We start from the raw sequence: 22448 nt of genomic DNA, 5'->3' as shown, positions 1-22448 counted from the left end.
ATTATGCCACAGGTTCAATACTTTGTATTGAATTAAAAACACACACAAGGCACTGAACACATGCAAGGGGGGCTTCCCAGCTCAATGACCTTCAACCACCCAAGATCCCCACCTTGCGAAGGGTACAGACTGGAGCCAGCTTCAGCCTCAGGTTGTTGCCGACCAATAAACTGTAGCAGAGATCTAATCAAGGTTTTGCTTGGGCAGACCATATTGCTCACCCCAAGAGCAAAATGGGCATTTAGGTTTAAAAAGGTGCTCAACTTCGGAAAGAGAAGTCTCCTTCAAAACTCATGAAGCTTCAGATTAACTGGCTCAGAATCTTCTCTCTCCCACTACACACACTGCTTTCCTAGCCTCCTCATCCCATCTTCCAGGCACTCCCAGAGCCTTTCAAATAAAGTTGCCTCTCTGTAGCTCATTCTCGCACGATGGTGCGATTATGGAGGTCACTTATCACTTGCCAAGAGATATGGTCCTTCAGGCCAGACTTCTTCACTTAGTCTCTGATCCATTTCCAGCCTTGCTGGTAACCTATGCTTATCGGCCTTGGCTACTTTACCCAGGCTTCTCATCGATGAACCAAATGACAGGAGTTGCAGAGGCTGCTGGGTGCAAAGCTTGCAATGCACCAAGCTCAAGTCCCTGTTTGCACCTAGTCATCCATGTCTCCCAACAGGTGACTCAAGTATGGCAAGGACCATTGCCAGACTTGGCCACAGAGCGGTGCATGGTTTAGGGGAGAGGAGACACAAGAAATGAAGAGCTCTTGCAAAGTTGACCATTTTACTCTGTTAAAAGTGCTCTCTGCTAAAAAAAAGTATGGTGAACACAAGCAGCAGAGGAATCCTGAACATTCAGAGGCTGTAATTGCAAAGCCTCTCTGAGCTTCATCACCGCTTCTGATAATGGGCAGACCCCAGGCCTTACCAACCAATAATGTCTCAGAAACGCAGCACCCACAGGAAGTAAAGGCCAACCAATGTTTCGGGCCTGGGCCCTTCATCAGGCCATGTACCTAACAAGGGGCCTAAAGACATAACATCGTTTACCCTTTTACTTTCTCTGGATGCCAAGTGATCTGCTGAGATTCTCCAGCACTTTTGTGTATGGCACTCAACCCCAGCAGCTGCAGACGTTCTTAACTGAGTAACGTCTGGGGTTTGATACCTTGTCTCAGCTGACTGAACCAACGTCAGGCAATGCCACAACTGTTGGCATGAAGGGGAAATAGAGGTTCAGGCTTGCAGGAAATAGTAGCCAAGTTAGGGCCTGTGACTGGTAACTGCCTGAGACTTCGCTGACACACACTTGAGCTGTCCCTTAACACATTACATGTCTTAACACTTGCTATCAAAGCTTACAGTCAGAGGGGTTACTATAGGGTAAATAGTATTTGGGTAATACAAGATGAGAAAACAAGAAACTAACCAGAGAGCTGAAGCATATCCCAAACATCCCAAAGTGGTGACACAGTGGCGCAGCTGGTAGAGCCGCTTCCAGAGACCCGGGATCAATCCTGACCTCGGGGGCTGTCCGAGTGGAGTTTGAACATTCTCCCTGTGACCGCATGGGTTTCCCCCAGGCGCTCTGATTCCCTCTAACGTCCCAAAGACGTGCAGGTCAGCAGGTCAATTGGCCATTGTAAGTTGCCCCTGGTGTATGGGTGAGTGGTAGATTTTGGGGTGGGGAGTGGGGGTGGGAAGGGGGGTGAGGTATTGATGGGAATGTGGGGAGAATAAAAAAAATAGGATTAATATAAGATTTATGTCAATGGAGGGCTGATGGTTGGCATGGAGTCAGTGTGCCAAGAGGCCTGTTTCCATGCCGCCTCTCTCTATCAACCTGAGGTGGGGGGGGGGGGGGAGGGGGGGAGAAACAATATTGCCAGCATTCAGTCCAGCAATGATCCTTGCGAGAAGGCAAAGATCAGAGGTCATGCCTCCCATGGACAGAGGGAAAGGGAAGGAATGCAGCAGGAATTCAACTTCATGTCACTCTCCTGCATCTCCTGATGGTAGAAGGCAAACTACAGACTCATGGAACAAGGACAGCACGAGTGGGTCCTAGCTGAATATTGGACAAGAGAATGCATACTAAAAGGAGCTAAATGCTCCAAAGTGCCCCCACCCCTCCCTTCCACTGTCACCCGCAGTGTTAATTAATCGGGAGCTCACACAGGTTGGCTAGATTCCGGTACCCTCCACCCTGCCAACAGCTCACCGTAACCCAATACCAAACATGTGCCCACTGTCAGCATGCCTGTCCCTCTCACCCCTATGGTGTGCTGCCTCTTCTGTTACCAAGCTGGGGGTAGGTGACCAGGTTTCCTTACCATGCATTTATAAGGTACTGTGCCAAGTTAATGTTCATGGCACCGCCTGTGATCGTGACGAGTCTCTCAGTAGCACCATCAACCTGATTGTCGATCTTGATCTGAGCACCTGACATCTGCCGGATTTCATTTATTTTACTGCCTTGTCTCCCAATGATGCAGCCTATCAACTGATGGCAGAAAAAAAATAGGAGTTAGCAAGAGGCCATGGCAACTACTGGCATTCTTCCTCCTCTGACCAAAATGAGGAAAGTTCTGTGCAATGTTGAGCCCGTTGATATGCTGGGGAAAATAAAGTGTTTGTTTCTAACAGCAGGCATCACCAGTACCCCAACTCACATTTGCAGTCATGATCTCATACACACAGGGAACCAGATGGATCACAGGTCTTTCAATCCTACCCCAGAGATCAGGTCTGATGGATATAGGGTAAAGCACCTGAAGTATACAATTAGGCTCAAACCAGCAGCCAGCTATTGCATCAGTTGTTGATATGAAGCTTCTACAATAGGTGGCCCATATATCAACCTCCAAACTATCTTGTGTGACTTAATAATATTTTCTGAGTGGATATCTATCATGTAGGGCCTGGTCTGGGACAGCCAAGCGCCCAGAATTTGGAGTCAAGTCTGGAAACTAATAGAGCCTGGTTTATATACTGCTTTAAAGATAGTCACAGTTTGAGCATTTGTAAATGTGGATACGGTGGGAAAAACAGAAGAGTCTTGTGTCAATAAATCTAAGTCCAATTCTCTTGCTTCTGGTGCATGCTAAGAAGATGACCACAGAAACTCCTCCTGGGGTTTACTCCACACAAAGTGACTAGCTCTGTCAAGGGAGCATAGTAACAGCAAGGGCAGTAGCAACTAACTATTGGTACTTCATGAACAGAGTGATCCAAGACAAAAACACTGTTGGATGGAGGCAGAGAACAGATTCAACCTCATCACTGCACCATCCACACCCCAGATCAGAGACAGTTCAATCCCTTGCCTAAACACCAGTCATTAGTCTCATTGTAAGATCCACTCTGGAGACTACATGACATATCTTGCAATCCAATATGTGGAGGGGCAGGTGCACTTTCTTTCAGATGAGTTAATGAACTGAGCACCCATTACTCTGTCAGGTACACATTGGATGTTTCCAAATTAGATTCTAGAATGCTCAATACACCATGCACAATATCCTCTGACCTCCTGCTCTAGCCTGGCATCTGTTTAGTGAAACAGATAGCTCTCCATCCTTGTTCTGAATTTCAAAAGGCACACGTTGTGTGTTGTCTGAACAGCATTCCTTTCTGCCTTTGTCACTTGACACTCCTGGGCTTTGAAGAGACCATTGTGCGGCACCTCTAATAGACTATTTATAAGCACAGCCTCTGCAGAAGTTGTGATCCTGCTTCACATTCAACGCATGCCAGGAATTGTGGCTCTATTCCTGCCCACTGTCCTTCAACTGGAGCAGAGCAACAGATCAGGGAATAGCAGTCTCAGATTCACATGAACATGGCTAAGGACCTTAGAACAGTACAGCAGAGGGACCAGCCCTTCAATCCATGAGGTCTGTGCCAAACATGATGCCCAAGTTAAACTTTAAGACTCTGTTACTTGCACATAATGCATATCCTTCCATTCCCTGCATATTCATGTGTTAACTAGAAGCTCTTACATGCTACTATCGAAACCACTCACCCATTCGGTGACATATGGATTTTAAGCAAGGTGCTTGTACAGTTTGGCAATCAAGTTATCAAATCTTGAAAACTTTACAGCCAGAATTCAGCTGAGAGAATAGTCCAGGTACAGTAGGAAGTACAAGCTTGCAGCATGAACACCTATCAAATTTAAATGCCAATAGTTCACATCAGCTATATGGATACTAAGCCCAACAGAAGAGGAGTACACAACACAGGAGAATCACTATCTATATATCATACCAAATGTAAGAGCAGTACACAACAGCACAGGAGAATCAGCTGTTTGTATACCATGACTAACCCAAGAACATTACGCAGCCGCACAGGAGAGACCCAGCACTCAACTCTACTCACATCATTTGGAATCAGGAGCTCCTGAGATGTGGTCTGACCATTGCTTTCCAATCCTGCAGAAATAAAGAACAAGTTAACACAACAGCAGAGAATGCCCTTTCAGAAGGTAGAGTTCAGCTTCAACCAATGTTAAAGATGTCACTCAGTTCCACTGAATGACCAAGATCTGCCAACATTTTCCACCGCTCTAATAATAAACAGAACAAACCACTGGGGACTTGATCTTGCTGTTCCCCTAACCCAGGACCCCTTCCCCTTCAGTCTTTTTGCATATACCTACTCATTTCCTCATAGTTTCCATTATCATCTTGTATTTAATTCTTCATGATCCCTGATGCCATCTAAACTAGACAGCCATATTCTTTTACAATTAAATGTTAATGGCATTATGTCAAAGTGTGAACTGAAGTGCTCGATTCCCAGTAGTACATTTGAATATATAGGCTTTTCTCTGATGGAGCAAATTCAACAAAGCCAAAGCTTCTGCTGATCACTCAGGACCTAGGACAGTCATGTATGGGACAGCTTCATTCTGTGATGGATTGACAGAAGATTTAACATGTCTTGCAGACTGCGTTTGGTACATACCAGAGTATGAGGAAGAGGACTGATTCACTTGGTTGTAGGAAGCGTGCTGTGCAGCCAACTGGTGAAGCTTGGACAACTATGAAGCAGAATGTAAAAATATATAAACCAAGTTGATCCATTAAAATGAACAATGTCAATGCAGCACTTGTAGCTCCTAAATGTCTCACTGTTGAATTTCTGATGTGGTTGCATCAATGGTATCTGCCCACACAAGAGGTTGGGGGGGGGGGGGGGGTGCAACAGAAGAAAGAAGGAACAGTCTCAAAGACCCATGAGGACAGCACCTGCAGTAATGTTCATAACTTTAGTCTCCCTCTCTTGGAAACACACTTGTGAACACAAGTGTAAAACATTTGCCAGGTGAGTTCTTGTGGTTGGGAGGTGGGGAGGCTTTTTTCTTATGAGGACAGGTTTGAGTTTAGAAAATTGAGAGGCATCTTGTTCTTGATGTGTACAAAATTCTGACAGATGAGATGCAAGAATGAGGTTTTCTCTGTCAAGGATATCTAAATCCCAAGGCTCATTTTCTCAAAGGTGGTGGTTCAAGACTGATATGAAAAAAAACCATGCAGAGGGCACTGAATCTACGAGGGCTACAGAAGCACAGACATTCAAGACGTATTTTTGGAAATTAAGGGAAATAACGTCAGTGCAGGGAAGTACCGAAGCAACCAATCAGCTATGATCTTATTACGTGGGAGAGCAGTTGGCACCTCCTGCCTTAATTCCTCATGTTCAGCAAGTGAGAGGAACAGGGAATAACAGTGCCTAATCAATAAAACCCGAAACATTGGCTATATATTTGCCTCCTATGGACGATGCAGGACCTGCTGAGATCCTCCAGCACTTTTGTGTGTTAACTACAATCACAGCATCTGCACATTTTCTTTTTTTACTTATCTTAAACTGTTTCCTTCTGCTCACTGAACTAAGGCACTTGCTACAGAGGAATGAATTAAATATCCTCACAGATAAATTTCATCAACTAGTTTGCCCAATAAGTGATTTAGCCAGAGTTAACACCCAATCACCTTCCTGAATTTTATCTCAATTAAAGGCAGGTTTAATTATGCCAATCTGTGAGACTCCCAGCTCATTCTGCAAGGTGGAAGTTCCCATCCCAAGTCAACCCACAAATGCATTGCAAGCAGCTAAAGGCTGCGAAATCAACTTGGGGTTTTCCTTTAAATTAGCATTGAATTCCACGGGACTATCACAGTCAATAAAAGTATTTGGTGTCCATCTCTTGTATTACACTTGACATTTTCATTACGACTTAAAAGTTGTGTTAGCTGGTTCAGAGCTTAGTTTACTGGAGGGAAAGCAAGGAATTTGCATAACATGCAAGTAGCAGTTTAAGCTTGGGATATTAACACCTATGGTAAGCTACAATGTAAAATTCAGTCTGCTCCCACCTCAGTTTGACAGTTCTTTCTAGCAGAAGCTCTTGTGAATAATTACAAGTTCAAGTAAGTTGAGCATTACAGTCCTGTCCTTGAGTACACACAAACATAAGAGTTCAGGAGCAAGAAACACAACCAGTTTTCCTGCGTAGAGGGCACATGGCTGAGATCAAGACCTTCAACAGAGTTTAATTCTACCCCTGCCCATTCCCATTTGGACAAGTTAGAAACCAGCAGCAGGAACAGCACATAACTTTCACTTGAGGGCTTAAAAAGTTGCAGTCACCAACTCACTGAAAGCTCTTTGCAGATCACCAATTCAAAGTTGGATGAGCAAGGGAAAAGGAGTAGTCAAAAGTTTTCCCACATCTCCCACCCAAAGGTTCAACATACAACACATATCCTGAGCAGCATTTAAACAGAAGGGTTATTCTGACGATGTGTGGTTTGTCTAAAGCACATGGGCTCAATTCCCAAACCCAAATTGCTCTTTTTCCTTAAACTGAAACTATTTTGAATTTTACTTACATCTGGATGGGGGACTGCAAACTGTCCCTGGACAGTGTAGGCCTGAAAGAAAATTTAAAGCATAAGGCACTGTTTAAATATACAACTCACTTATAGTTTAGCTATCTGTTGGAATGACATGCAGGGGTGTCAAACTCAAATTCACAGGGGGCCAAAATTAAAACTTGGACTAAGTCGTGGGCCAAACTAAATATTTATTAAAAATTTTCAACAACATCTGCATGTTTTCTCTTCTTTCAACATATATAAACTTTTTCTTATTAAAATAAATGTTTAATAATAGTTTTGGTTAAACTCTTTCTAGAAGCATTAACAAATGGGAAATAAAATATTCAATAAATAATATTTCTCTATAGCCTTTAAGCTCCTTTTAAATGTTTTTTTTTCACAAGCCAACAAGTCAAAAAAATAACAACTTGCTTCAATGAAAATCTAATCTTTCAACTATGAACAGTGCAAAGTTAACCAAAGAAAATATTAATCCAAGCTTAGCTTGCTACACTGTGATTTACTCTGATGCACCTGGGTCTAAACCAGAAACTTGGCATCTCTTCTTAGATGCAAGTTCATCAAACTCTGGGGTCAGGGTTTGCCTCCCACCTGTCTTGAAAGGTCCTGTTTTCTGTCTTTCGTTTGGCAATTTTTCGTAAGGGGTTTATTACATGTGAGTTGGGCGACAGGTCGCAGATGCTAATGAAAGTAAAGAGAGGAGGTGGGGGCGATTGACGGGCTGGCGTCAACGCATTTGCAAAGCATTCTGGGATTTGTAGTATTAGCTATGCATGCGCTATCCTAGCGCGGCGGCCAGTGGGCCAGCTCTAATACATATTTGATATGATCTTGCGGGCCAAATATAATTATATCCCAAAGCTAATTATTTGATTACTGTCATGTCACTGTGAGACCTTGTAGGAGCACACTGGCTTCTTACAATAAATCATGACTAAACTTAATTCAGTTAAGAGGATGAAAAAGGCTTTGGGTTGTATGGTACTCATTTTTTTTAAACCAGGTCATAAAAGCTTCTGTGCAGTAACTGGGTGCCACTCTGGGATTAATAGTTGGTTGAAATAAGATTTGACAGTAGCAATCTCCTGCAATTTATCAACATTAGCATTTTGGTTAGCACAACAATGCTGTTACAGCACGTGATCGGGATTCGAATCCCACGCTGTCTGTGATTGTACATTCTCCCCTTGTCTGCATAGGTTTCCTCCCACCCGTCAAAATGTACAGGGGGTGTAGGTCAATTGGATGTAATTGGGCAGCAGTCTCCTGGACTGAAAGGGATGTCTAACTTTAAAATTTAAAAAAAAATTAAATTTAGTGCAACGGTGATCAACAACAGTGAAGCCGGGTTTATTGAAGGCAAAATTCAGGTCTTAAGTAATGGTTCCATTTAAACCAAGAGGATGGAGATCCTAAAGAATGGGAATTAATTCATTCTAAATTCGCTCTATTTTTCCAACATTTTACTGAGATCATGGAAATCAAGCCAAAAGTCCAGGCAGGAACACATGGATACAAAATACATCAGCACCACCCTATTGCCACTAAAATACCTACTTGCTAGGTAGATTTCCACTCCCCACATATCAGCTAGAAATAAAAGGGACTCTGAACCTAGCCTTATCCAAAAGGAAAAGGGAAGTGATGGGCAGGGTTGCCCTGAAATACTTGATATATCATAATGCAGAACTACAGTGATTCAAATGACAACCCACCACCACTGGCCAGAAACATCTCAATCCATGGACACATCTATGGAACAAAAATGGTCCTGTAATTGTCAGCAGTACTTTTTTCCATCATAGGCTAAAACAGTTGCAAGAGACTGCAGATTCTCGAGCTAAAAGATATTCTTCTTTCCATGATGGCAGGACCAAGATTGAGGTGGTGATGTGGGTGGACAATGTGCCAGATGGCAGGTCTGGTTGCAGATCACTCAGCCTTGGTTTTTGTTGAACTCCATTCCCAATAACTGAAAGTCAAAAGTTGAGCTTAAACCCAAGCATTGACCTTTGAAAAGTTCTTGACTGCCATTCCAATACACCAGTGAGGTGCTGTGTACAGACCCCCAAGTTTGAATACCAGGTTGCTGCACCATCGGCTTGCACCAGTTACTTGTTTATCTCATATCAACATGAACCATCTGCTACCTCCCACAGCACTGGGGCTTTCTACAAATGGGAGCTATCAAAGCTGCAAGGCCCCCCACAGTAGTCTGGATGACAAAGTCCACCAACTCCCAGAGGCTCATTCAAGACAGTGAAATTTCCAATTGGTTACTTTATTCAACAACTCTCATCCTTAGACAGGAAGCACAATACTCATTGGCCATATTTTAGAGTGAACAAATGGCTCAGAGTAAATCGTTCTTACCTGTCCACCAGAGAACACCACTGGTCCAGGTCCAAGGGTGGGACGGTAAGGAATGGTGGCACCTTTAGGTGGAGACTGCATAGGACAGGAAACAAGACAAAAAGCCTCAATGTCATTTAATAAAGACTATGACATCACCACTCTTCAATTCCCTGAGTATCCAAACAGCTATGAGATCTTTTGAATATCATAGCATCCACACTACTCTGGAGTATGAGACCAGGCTCAGAAAGGGAGTTGGTAACCATTGCTGCCATGCCATATTTATACATCTCTTTCCAGCGTTGTCAAGGACAATGCCTTGGTCTTGCAACACCTTTGAAGCTAAATATGGTCATCTGCTCTTTAAATTACAATTAGCAGTTAGTTTATTATCCTCTGGCCTTCAAATTCGGTTTTCCAAGAGTCGTCAACTTCCTGAACACTTACAAACCCTGAATATTTCACTCCTGTAACTAATTATAGCAATATTATCCCCTTCTCCTGGGATGAAACTGCACCACCCACTAGTCCTGTTCTGCTATTGGAGATCATAGGACACCCCTAGATGACTTCATCCCTATCTCATCAACTTCATGGATGCTACTACTGAGACATAGAACACTTCCAGCACAGATGCGCATTACACTTTACGCACAGGTTAGACAGAGGAATGTATTCTTTCCACACTGTCCCAAACATACTCAAGATTGAATAATAATCTCTGCACTCAGTGCCTCTTATCCCACAAATGAGTTATCATTTACAAACTCAAGACTGGTCCAAAGTTTCAAGAATGCCTGGGTGACTCCTCGTGTCTGGAGTTGCTATGTTTTGTCATTTGCTGAGCTCTTCTCAATTCTCACCTCCAGAATTACTGCACAAATTTGCCTGATGCAGTGGATAATAGCATCCTGGGTTCCAGAAATAGTGACTGCACGCTCAGTTGAGTTCGGCAGCAGGTCTCCAGCTACCTGGACCTGAGCTCCAGTAGTCTGCAAAGGAAAAGAGAACATTGATGTTATTGCTTCAACTGTTTGTACAATATCTGGCTGGGGAAATAATTGGTCCTCAGCATCTTGACCTCAGAAAAACTTGTATTAATATGCTTCTCCTTCTTGAAATGTACCTTGAAGTTGAACCTTCACTTCTGGTGGGCTTAAATCACAAAGTAAAAAGCACCCAATGCTGAAAATCTGAAATAAAAACTTACAGTACACACATTCAATATGCCAGCCAGCATCCATAGAGACAAAAATTTAGTTAATATTTCAGACAAAAATTGTTGTGAAATATGAACTCCTTATTTTCCTCCTCCCCCAACAGATGCTGCTTTACCCACTGAATACCTGCAGTATTCTTGGTTTTTAATTTCAGGGCCCAACTCAAACCCTTCCACAACCACACAACTTACAGAAAAAAACCATTCAACCACCTTTGAATTGGCTCCTAGCAATAACTGGCCAGTTCCATTCTAATTCATCCCCTTTTCACAGTTACCAATGTGTGTCAGATTATGACATGCTGCATTAAAAAAATCTTGCATACCTGTGTGACTGCACAAGAACCTGGGTGGATCTGTACATTGTACTTATGTATACGACAATAACCTCCCATATCATGCGAGAATCGAGGCTCCTACATTTCTCACAGGCCATGATTAAATTCCATGCAAAACAATTTACCTCTCTAATTTCCTTGATTTTTGACCCTCCTTTTCCTATCAGTGAGCCACACTGACTGGCAGGGATTACCAGGCGAAGTGTAACAGGGGGCTTGCTCCTTGTTGTGTCACTTAAGCTCGATGTACTGAGGTCCTGGAACAAAGAGTAAAATAGGACCATCAATGTATTGTCAGCAACAATAGGTCTGAGCAGGGTGAGGGGAAATGAAAGAAAACAACTTATTCTATACATAATTAACATACTAATACACTCAGAACCTTCGTAGAATTTCATAGTGAGGAAAAAAAGCATAACCAAATTATCTTAGTTCAAAACGAAAGGATGAACCAAAGCAATGATTTAAGTTTGGTTGTGGGAGAGCTGAAAATGAAGGTTTTGAAGAGGCATTTCCACAAAGTATGGGCAAGGGAGGGATAAAAGGCAGGAGTTAGGTGGTTCCAGACACAGGAAGGACATGGAGATTTGGAAAAAAAATGGGAATTTTAAATCTGAATCAGTGGAGATTAATGCTGAAGTGAGGATAAATGATATAGAATACAAAGTGCAGAACAGGTTAAGATGTAATTTTCTGAGGGGTGATGTGCTTGGGTTTGATGGGCACCTCTGCTAATATTGATGGATCTGCCATTGAAAACCATTGATTAATTTGATATTGCTCTACATGATCTTGGCAGAGTTTAGCTCATCGACTTTGATGGATATATGGATAAATTGAGTTTGGAGGGATATAGGCCAAATGCAACCAGGTGGGACATTTTGATAGACATGGGTAAGTTGGGCAGATATTCTATGCTGTACGACTCTATGACATGGCTTTAGTGGAATGAAAACTGAACCGTTCTCTATATCCAACCTCTACTGTAATAACCTGAACAATATCGACAAATAACTTGCTACTTAATATTCATCCTCATTTTGCACACAAAATCCACAAACCACATCTTCCATAAGACGTACCTCCTCAAGTTTGCCAGTAATCATTGTGAATGCTTTGAAGACTGCCTCCATGGAACCAGTAATTGTGATTATCCGCTCAGGGCATGAGCCCTCAGACACATTGATACGGGCACTGCTCTGTAGAAAAGAAACAAAACATCGACATTATTCCATGCAATAAAGACAAACAATACGTGCATAGCTATCACTGAACTCTAAGTTACATTCCAGTTTGAATCCCAGTTCCAAATATATCTTAAAATTAAACAGCCAAACCCATCAATTACATTGAAACCTATAGTGTACTCCCGGATATTAATTCCGGCAAACAAAGAAAAAGTCTAATCCAACTAGTGAGGAACCAAGAGGGGATGAACTAATCAGACACACCAATCTTTAGCTGAGAAAGGCACCCATGACTACACTGATAACATCATCTTCAAAAGAACAATCTGTTGAAGTCTTGTCTCCACTGAGGAAGTGTTCCATCATGGAGTGTGACACCAGCATCATGCCACGTGCGACCCATTTAGCAGCTAATTGAGCATGCGTTAAGTGCCAAAGCAAGGCTTCTTCTGCAAGGAAGGACCACAGCCTACAGTCCTTTGTGCACCCAGGCATTGAGGGGCTGAGAATTTGGGGGGTGGGGTGGGAGTCGGCAGCACGAGTGATGCAGGCGCTGTGTAGTAAATGGTTAACACTACAATCTACAACAAAATTTATATAGGAATACAACACTAAGAATGTGGAATGACTTTACATTGGTTTCCTTTGTGTCTATTTTTCATTGTGAATAAGTTTCTTTTTGAATTAAAAAACCATGCATTCTGAGTTAACATTCATGATGAGTGAATATTTAATGACCAGAGATCCAACATAACTTACCTCCTCACGCATTCGCTTTATTGTGTCACCTTTCTAAAAAGTAAAAGAAACAGTGTGAAATCACTAACTCAACACAACCAGCAGTAGAGTATGGGAATAAGAAACAAATTTGTTGGGGGGGGGGGAAAGCAAAGTGTGCTGGGTACTCACCTTCCCAATGATGCTACCAACTTCCTGCGAGGAGAGAGGAGGAAAACAATTAAAACTGACAATATCATGAGGAACTCAGCAGGTCAAGTAGCATGTGTGATGAATTTTTTTTGGCTGGAACCCTTCATCAAGAAAAGCAATTACAGGTATACCCTGCTTTATGAATACTCAAATTACAAAAATTCTCTTTTACAAAGAAAACCATGTTCAATTTTACAAAAGGGTTTGAATGGGTTTTTGTTTTTATGAAAATAGCCTCCAATAGTTATGAATGGGTCTTTGCTTTATGCCATTTCGGCTTAGGAAAGGTTTCATAGGAACGCTCTAGTTTTGTAAAGCGGGGTATATCTAGATGCTGGGTTTTGTTGTGCTGGCTTAGGTCTGTAATGTTACTTGGGCATCAAAATTGAATTTTAATCAAAAGCAGGGATTGGAGTATTGTCCATCCCCAGTTGCCCTCTGTAGTCACTGATAATGGCTAGTTATAATGGAATAGCTTAGCAGGCCGTTTTGGAGTCAACCAAATCAGTGAGGCAATATGGCCAGATGGGGCATACATGGTTGATTTATTTCTTTAAATCAAGTGCATTTTCAATAACAATCCAACAGCCTGACAAGTTACAGTTACAGACTATTTTGTGCAGTTAAGTGAAATTCAGTTCTCAAAATAGCACAATTAATCCATTATTGACAAGTGATAATACAGCCTATGTCTCTCATACGATTATTTATAAGCGGGCAGCAGGTTGTTCTTGTATTATGGTTGTAGTTTGCAGCTCTTCAGTCACATACCTTGCCATGCATGAGGAGGCGGAGAGTCAGTGTGACATGCAATCCTCCATCGGAAAAATAATCAACTTGATCCATTGTTGTCGGCACCTCCAGGTCGGAGCACATCAAACTGTCACTAAGCATGGAGAGAAAGATTAAAACCTGAACCAGAAATGCCACGAAATAATGGTACAGTCTATAAAAGAGACAGAAATGGAAGAGATTTAATATAGGGCTCAGGCACTCCACATGTTTTTTCTCTGGCAAGAGATCCTTGGTTTACAATGTCCAAGATTAGCCAGGATCACACCCTTCTGTCCCTGAAAGTTGTGGTAGCAGTCTATGATGGTATATTTGCAAAGGGTGGTAAAGATCAGCACAAGTACAGGCTCTAAAACAATTCCAGTGACTGACTACCTAAAATTTTAGGGGAAGGGAAGGAAAAATCTTTTCAAAGCTGGATAAAGAGCATTGTCTAAACACAAAAGTGATGTTAAAGCAAAACAAAAAGAGAAAATGCTGAGAAACAGAAATCAAAACAAAATACATTAGAAATATTCTGCAGCTCAGGTAACATCTGAGGACTAACTTTGAACATTGAGTCCATTTCCCTCTCCTCTCAAGCTAAAACCTTTATCCTTTGTTGACTAAACTGTAGTTCAATTCTCTCATAATCAACACTTTATTCTTCTTTATACAGACCAGCAAATGATCTGAAAGCAGATTTAAAAAAACAAGACCCCCCAAAAAAATCCAGCAGCATTGTAATCACCTCAGAAAAGTAAAGCAGAAAAAAAAAGTTAATTCTACAATAACTGAAATCATGACAACAATTTTAAAACTCTGCATTTAATAATAAGAGCATATTCAGTGCAAGTGTCAATGTGGCACGAGAGGCTCATCACATTTTACTTTATACAAAACTATCTCCAGTTTGGATTTGTGTTCATTCAAGAATTTCCCCTCCCATGACATGTTTGAAACCCTTCAGTCACTGTCAGTGTAGCCCATTACATTTTATTTTTTTCACTACTTGTAACAACGTTGATGTAGGCCACTCAGCCCACCATTTGCACTGATTATGGACACACCCTCATAAATTCCATCTTGCAGGACTTGGCCTTGGTGATTGAGGAAATTGTCTAGCCATTTCTCAAATGCTGTGAGCAACCCTGCCTCCATCACTTTTCAGGCAGTGAAAATGCCCCCTTCAAATCTCCTCTAAATTTGTTTAATCTTTTCCCAATCTATGTCCTGTAGTTTATTCACTAATAAAGTGAGAGGTTTCCTAAAGTGAGAGGTTTCCTGAAGTCCTGAGATCTACATCCCTCATTTTACATACCTCAGTCAGTCCCCTCTTAACCTGATCTCCAGGAAAAACAGTTCAAGACTCTCCACCTTTAGAAGCAATTTGCATGGCAGTAAAATGAATATTATGGTATTCAAAATAGAATTAGACACTATAGAACTACTGCCCAAAAGCTTTGATGAGGTTGAGTGCACTTTTCTCAACAACTTTTCTCAACAATTTTTCTCAACAATTTTTCTCATGTTCTCCTGAGCCTGGTAAAACTGCTGAGTTGTCCACACCAACAAATAAATAATTAATTGCAGCCCTGCACCTAACCTCAGTGTAGAAGCAGTAAGCAGGACAAGTGTTACTACACAGGTGTCTCATGTATCATCCTTCTAGCTGCTATCAAATCAATTAACAGACTTATACATTTGACAAATTTTGGCAAAGCACACTTCTTGCTTAAAAGTTTAAAAAAATTAACTAGATTAAAAAGATGGAAATGTACCACAAAAGAGCAATCCAATTATTCCTGATTTTCCTTCTCAGAATTCCTTAGCATCAATGTCTATTTGAATTCCCCAAGCAAAAATGCTTCAACCACCTTAATGCAATGCATTGCAAATTTCAAAAAGCTGTGAAGAAATTTGTAATCTATCTCCTGGTTCTTTTCCATCATTAAATATGTGTACTTTGGTTGCCTTCAAAATTTTATATCCCTTTATTAAGCAAACAGCTCCTATGAAGGTCTAAAATCACCAATTTACACTGCCTAGAATAACATTAATTGAACAGTTCAAAATCAGCCCTCAGGTTTCCACACAGGGTTAGCTGTTGATTTAGAGGACATTGCATACATTGAGAGAGAGCAGATGTCAAGCCATTCTGCCTTTTGATCTCTCAGCTGTCTGGCACACAGCCCAGATCTTTATCTTATTTCAACAAGACCAATGACATACAAGCCACTGGGGGCAAGCAAAATTTACCCCCATCCTGTTGAAATCAGAGCTTTTTAATTCCCCACATCAAATGACAAAGAAACAATAGATTTTATGGGATTTCCACCAATTTTCTCAAGCTTTCCATTCAGGTCCCTATTTAACCACACAGCAGCAGTGCCATCTTTCAACCAGGACATTAAACCAAGAATCATCTTCACCAGGGTGACTGTAAATGATGTCAATGCCTGCAGATATGCAATATCGTATTTTATCACATTATAGTCGATCCATGTATAAGTCAACCCCGCATCAATTTTTGGCTTAAAAATTGTCTATTTTCTGTATATCTCATGTATAAGTCAACCCCTTCAATTTTGGTCTCAGGCGCCCACTCATTTGAACTCCTGATGCCTTGAATGATGCAGGGTCAAAATTACTATCTGTGCAAAGTTGATCCCCTCCCCCAAATTTGAACCGAAAAATTGGTCCCCAAACCTAGACTATTACAAGTATATAGGGTATTTATTCTCAGTTTTGCCTACAAACAGGTCTGCTATTTTATCCTTTCTTTATATATGTGAAAAAACAAGGCCATTCTCGAGAAACCAATATTCCCTTATCTGGTTCTACCTTTCATCCCAACCCCCCCCCCACCTTATCCTTTCCTCTCCCCTCCCACCTAGGTTCATTTGCCTATTCCATTGTTTTCTCATGTATCCACTTGTAATCTATTATCTCAGTAATGTTCCCTTCCAATCATCTGTCTCCACCATGCTCTCTCACCCTTTCCTCTCACTTTTACACAAAAGCCATCTTCCCTCTCAACTTTTGGTCTCTCTCAGTGTTGGTACAGGAGCTCGAATGATCGACCTTCCTTCTGCCTCCACAGATTCTGCTTGAATCATCGGAGTTCCAGTTTAATTTTTTTGCTCCCAATTCGAGCACCTGGAGTATCTCGTCTCCATGTCAATAGTTATTACCCATCCCTACACATACGTGAGAAATTTTGACTGAATGAAAGCAAAATAAATGTTAGGATGAAGGCAAAATAAATCCCATGCTCCTGAACCTATCTTCTCAGTGATTGTTTACAAGTCTGAGGTGCTGGAATAGTCTTGGTAAACCTAAGTGCAAAGACTGGGTGCCGGATAAGCAGCTTTCGCTTAAATGGTGTCCTGCTACTTGTGCTACACAAGTCCGGGTAAATGAAGTGCTCCATTGACCACAATGCAGACACGAAAGAGATTGGTCAATATGGTTGCAACATAAAGAAAATTAATAGTACGTGACAGTGTTTTCCACCGATGACAAAAAAGGGTTTTACAGATCATGCATCTCGTGCTGTTAAAACTAAAGAAATTGATACAGTACATTTCTGATTATCTGAAAACCTCTCAACCGAAATTCCGTAATCCGAAAAAAATTTCGACAGCAACGTCACAAATTTAAAAAACATTTTCACCTGATGTGCTCATGTGGGGCTCTGGCACACAGTTACCGCCAGTTTCGTAACAACAGGTCAGAACCAGCCAGGAAGACAGACTGAACGGCTGGATGCCTGCTCAGAGAAGCAGGCTGGAATCTCAAGACATTAGTGAGGAAGTCAGCGAGTCAGGCAGCGCAAGGGGAATTTCCCTCGTTTGAGGTAACTCCCTCTCCTCTCTCTTTCCATTTTATCTTTACCCTCCAGAGTCGACATCAGAACAAATCTAATTGAGGGGCATTAGGATAACTGCAGGGGGAAGGGGCAGTAACTTTTCAGCAACATCGGACCTGGGGGAGGGGGGGGGGGAATGCAGGGATAGCAGCAGCAGTGTTGGACAAAGTGGGGGAGGGGGGCAAAATGACTCAATTATCAGAGGGGGACATGGCCACAAATGTTCCCCCACGATGTTGACCCTGCTTGGTTCTCAGCTGTCCAGACATATCAAGGAGTGGCCTCCCAGGCAGAGGCAGGATCCTTAGGCTCCCAGGCAAGATCGGTATCAGCAGTAGGGAGATATTGGGGATTGGCCACAGACAAAACAAGTATTTCGCTAATGCCACTGGGCCGCTTAAAGCCATTTCTCAGTTAGCCATAAAATGCTGTTAACTGATATACAACCAATCACAAGCATTTAGGATAATCGGAAATGTACTGTAATAAGATACAAGGCACAATCACAATCAGACCAAACAAAGGTGGTGGGGTGGCGTTACAAACCGAAAAGTCGTGAGAGGTGGCAACACTCAAGAGGGCATAAGGGAGATGGATGCAGGCAACTACCAAGGGGGTGGAAAGGAGAGAGGCAGCAATCACCAAGCAGGCATTAGGAAGGAGGAGTGGGCAAGCCTCGAGGGAGCATGGGGGGGGGTGGGGGGAAAAGAAGCAGAAACCACCACGGGGGCGGGGCAGCAACTGCAAAGAGGAAAGGGGACTGGCACCCACCCCAAGAGTGGACCACCCACTGCCAAGTAAGGGAGGATGTAACAGGGGACCCTTGTGAGCGTAAAGGGGTCACTCTCTCTGTCTCTGGGGGGGGGGGGGACACGAGGTGTCAGAAGCCCCACATGATGGAGAGCAGCTAAACTCCGCCCCGGCACCCAGGGTGAAGGTGGGTGGCACAGAACAACTCAGCCCCGAGGGGGAGGGAAGAGCTCCCTGGCTGGGAGGGAGAGGCAGAACACCCACCCCCCCGAATCCGAGGGAGGGGCGGAAGCCAACCAGCTTCTGATGGAGATAGTGGGACAAAAACCAAACTGCCCCCAAGGAAGAGGGAGGGGCAGAACGCCCCAACCCCAAGAGGGGAAGCGAGCGGCGGAACCCAACTCAACCCCTCGGGGGAGGGCGGAAAGACCGCCCCCAAGGAGGAGGGAAGACAGAACACCTGCCCCCGAGGGGGTGGGAGGGTGGGTGGGCAGAACTCCAGCCCCTGAATGGGAGGGAGGGCGGAACCCCCGCTCGCGAGGGGGAGGGATAGGGAGGGCGCAACACATGCCCCCGAGGGAGGGTAGGATACTGCCCTAAAGAGGGAGAGCAACGGGAAACGAGAGGCTTAACCCCCGTTCACAAGGTAGAGAGAGGGAGGGTGGGCACAATCCCACCTCGAGGGAGAGGGAAGGCGCAAACCCCGCCCCCGTGGGGGAGGGAGGGAGGGCAGAACCCCCGCCCCCGTGGGGGAGGGCAGAACACCCCCCCCCAAAGGGGGAGGGAGGGCGGGCGGAACCCCTGCCCCCAAAGGGGAGGAAGGGCGGGCGGAACCCCTGCCCCCAAAGGGGAGGGAGGGCGGGCGGAACCCCTGCCCCCAAAGGGGAGGGAGGGCGGGCGGAACCCCTGCCCCCAAAGGGGAGGGAGGGCGGGCGGAACCCCAGCCCCTGAACGGGAGGGAGGGTGGAACCCCAGCCCCTGAACGGGAGGGAGGGTGGAACCCCAGCCCCTGAACGGGAGGGAGGGTGGAACCCCAGCCCCTGAACGGGAGGGAGGGTGAATCCCCGCACCCGAGGGGGAACGAGGGCAGAAGCCTCGCCCCCCCGAGGGGGAACGAGGGCAGAAGCCTCGCCCCCCCCGAGGGGGAGGGAGGACAGAACACATGCCACCGAGGGGGAGGGAGGGCAGAACACGCACCACCGAGGGGGAGGGAGGGCAGAACACGCACCACCGAGGGGGAGGGAGGGCAGAACACGCACCACCGAGGGGGAGGGAGGGCAGAACACGCACCACCGAGGGGGAGGGAGGGCAGAACACGCACCACCGAGGGGGAGGGAGGGCAGAACACGCACCACCGAGGGGGAGGGAGGGCAGAACACGCACCACCGAGGGGGAGGGAGGGCAGAACACGCACCACCGAGGGGGAGGGATAGGGAGGGCGCAACCCATGCCCACGAGGGAGGGGAGGACACTGCCCTAAAGAGGGAGAGCAACAGGAAACAAGAGAGGCTTAACCCCAGTCCATGAGGAGGAGAGAGGGAGGATGGGCGCAATCCCCGACCCCGAGGGAAAGTGAAGGCGCAACCACCGCCCTCGTGGGGAAGGGAGGGAGGGCAGAATCCCCGCACCCGAGGGGGAGGGAGGAGGAGCGGAACACCTGCCCCTGAATGGGAGGGAGGCCGGAACCCCTGCAACCGAGGGGGAGAAAGTGGGAGGGCACAACCCATGCCCCCGAGGGAGGGTAGGACACTGCCCTAAAGAGGGAGAGCAACAGGAAACGAGAGCGGCTTAACCCCCGTCCACGAGGTAGAGAGAGGGAGGGTGGGCACAATGCCTGACCCCGAGAGAGAGAGAAAGCGCAAAACCCGCCCCCGTGGGGGATGGAAGGCATGAGAGTGGGAGGGAGGGCAGAACCCCTGCCCCGGAGGGGGAGGGAGGGAGGGAGAGGGAAGGAGTAAACCCCGCCCCCGAGGGAGAGGGAGGGAGGGCGGGCGGAACCCTCGAGGGAGAGGGAGGGAGGGCGGGCGGAACCCTCGAGGGAGAGGGAGGGAGGGCGGGCGGAACCCTCGGGGGAGAGGGAGGGAGGGCGGGCGGAACCCTCGGGGAGAGGGAGGGAGGGCGGGCGGACCCTCGGGGGAGAGGGAGGGAGGGCGGGCGGAACCCTCGGGGTGAGAGGGAGGGAGGGCGGGCGGAACCCTCGGGGGAGAGGGAGGGAGGGCGGCGGAACCCTCGGGGGAGAGGGAGGGAGGCGGGCGGAACCCTCGGGGGAGAGGGAGGGAGGGCGGGCGGAACCCTCGGGGGAGAGGGAGGGAGGGCGGGCGAACCCTCGGGGGAGAGGGAGGGAGGGCGGGCGGAACCCTCGGGGGGAGAGGGAGGGAGGGCGGGCGGAACCCTCGGGGGAGAGGGAGGGAGGGCGGGCGGAACCCTCGAGGGAGAGGGAGGGAGGGCGGGCGGAACCCTCGAGGGAGAGGGAGGGAGGGCGGGCGAACCCTCGAGGGAGAGGGAGGAAGGGCGGTGCGGAACCCTCGAGGGAGAGGGGAGGGCGGGCGGAACCCTCGAGGGAGAGGGAGGGAGGGCGGGCGGAACCCTCGAGGGAGAGGGAGGGAGGGCGGGCGGAACCCTCGAGGGAGAGGGAGGGAGGGCGGGCGGAACCCTCGAGGGAGAGGGAGGGAGGGCGGGCGGAACCCTCGAGGGAGAGGGAGGGAGGGCGGGCGGAACCCTCGAGGGAGAGGGAGGGAGGGCGGGCGGAACCCTCGATGGGAGAGGGAGGGAGGGCGGGACGGAACCCTCGAGGGAGAGGGAGGGAGGGCGGTCGGAACCCTCGAGGGAGAGGGAGGGAGGGCGGGCGGAACCCTCGAGGGAGAGGGAGGGAGGGCGGGCGGAACCCTCGAGGGAGAGGGAGGGAGGGCGGGCGGAACCCTCGAGGGAGAGGGAGGGAGGGCGGGCGGAACCCTCGAGGGAGAGGGAGGGAGGGCGGGCGGAACCCTCGAGGGAGAGGGAGGGAGGGCGGGCGGAACCCTCGAGGGAGAGGGAGGGAGGCGGGCGGAACCCTCGAGGGAGAGGGAGGGAGGGCGGAACCCTCGAGGGGAGAGGGAGGGAGGGAGGGCGGAACCCTCGAGGGAGAGGGAGGGAGGGCGGGCGGAACCCTCGAGGGAGAGGGAGGGAGGGCGGGCGGAAACCCTCGAGGGAGAGGGAGGGAGGGCGGGCGGAACCCTCGAGGGAGAGGGAGGGAGGGCGGGCGGAGGAACCCTCGAGGGAGAGGGAGGGAGGGCGGGCGGAACCCTCGAGGGAGAGGGAGGGAGGGCGGGCGGAACCCTCGAGGGAGAGGGAGGGAGGGCGGGCGGAACCCTCGAGGGAGAGGGAGGGAGGGCGGGCGGAACCCTCGAGGGAGAAGGAGGGAGGGCGGGCGGAACCCTCGAGGGAGAGGGAGGGAGGGCGGGCGGAACCCTCGAGGGAGAGAGGGCGGGCGGAACCCTCGAGGGAGAGGGAGGGAGGGCGGGCGGAACCCTCGAGGGAGAGGGAGGGAGGGAGGGCGGGCGGAACCCTCGAGGGAGAGGGAGGGAGGGAGGGCGGGCGGAACCCTCGAGGGAGAGGGAGGGAGGGAGGGCGGGCGGAACCCTCGAGGGAGAGGGAGGGAGGGCGGGCGGAACCCCCGAGGTGGGGGAGGGCGGGGCGGAACCCCCGAGGTGGGGGGAGGGCGGGCGGATCCCCCGAGGTGGGGGAGGGAGGGCGGAACCCCCGAGGTGGGGGGAGGGAGGGCGGAACCCCCGAGGTGGGGGGAGGGAGGGCGGAACCCCCGAGGTGGGGGGAGGGAGGGGCGGAACCCCCGAGGTGGAGGGAGGGAGGACGGAACCCCCGAGGTGGAGGGAGGGAGGACGGAACCCCCGAGGTGGAGGGAGGGAGGACGGAACCCCCGAGGTGGAGGGAGGGCGGAAACCCCGAGGTGGAGGGAGGGATGGAGGGCGGAACCCCGCCCCCGAGGAGGTGGGAGGGCGGAACCCCGCCCCCGAGGAGGTGGGAGGGCGGATCCCCGCCCCGAGGAGGTGGGAGGGCGGATCCCCGCCCCCGAGGAGGTGGGAGGGCGGATCCCCGCCCCCGAGGAGGTGGGAGG

The 22448-nt window shown here is 47.6% G+C and overlaps 1 protein-coding gene across 11 annotated transcripts in view; it reads right to left on the bottom strand.

The window, feature by feature from the left end:
* The window catches only part of pcbp4 (poly(rC) binding protein 4), a 141320-nt gene that overhangs the window by 45566 nt on the left and 73306 nt on the right, over window positions 1-22448 (bottom strand). For 10 of the 11 annotated variants that reach the window (XM_069936812.1, XM_069936811.1, XM_069936803.1 and 7 more), the window contains 11 exons: window positions 13717-13831; window positions 12925-12948; window positions 12775-12807; window positions 11911-12027; window positions 10954-11085; window positions 10135-10263; window positions 9290-9364; window positions 6908-6949; window positions 4977-5052; window positions 4389-4441; window positions 2336-2505 (listed from right to left, as the gene is read on the bottom strand). In XM_069936812.1, coding sequence (XP_069792913.1) covers window positions 2336-2505; window positions 4389-4441; window positions 4977-5052; window positions 6908-6949; window positions 9290-9364; window positions 10135-10263; window positions 10954-11085; window positions 11911-12027; window positions 12775-12807; window positions 12925-12948; window positions 13717-13831 — 966 coding nt within the window. Of the gene's footprint in view, window positions 1-1451; window positions 1656-2335; window positions 2506-4388; window positions 4442-4976; window positions 5053-6907; window positions 6950-9289; window positions 9365-10134; window positions 10264-10953; window positions 11086-11910; window positions 12028-12774; window positions 12808-12924; window positions 12949-13716; window positions 13832-22448 lie in introns of those variants that run through there. The other variant, XM_069936809.1, reaches the window with a different exon arrangement.

The sequence above is a fragment of the Narcine bancroftii genome, chromosome 5, assembly GCF_036971445.1.
Source record: "Narcine bancroftii isolate sNarBan1 chromosome 5, sNarBan1.hap1, whole genome shotgun sequence".
Classification (NCBI taxonomy): Eukaryota; Metazoa; Chordata; class Chondrichthyes; order Torpediniformes; family Narcinidae; genus Narcine; species Narcine bancroftii.
Note: the sequence above shows the minus strand (reverse complement) of the source record. Positions and strands in the feature narration are given on the sequence as shown.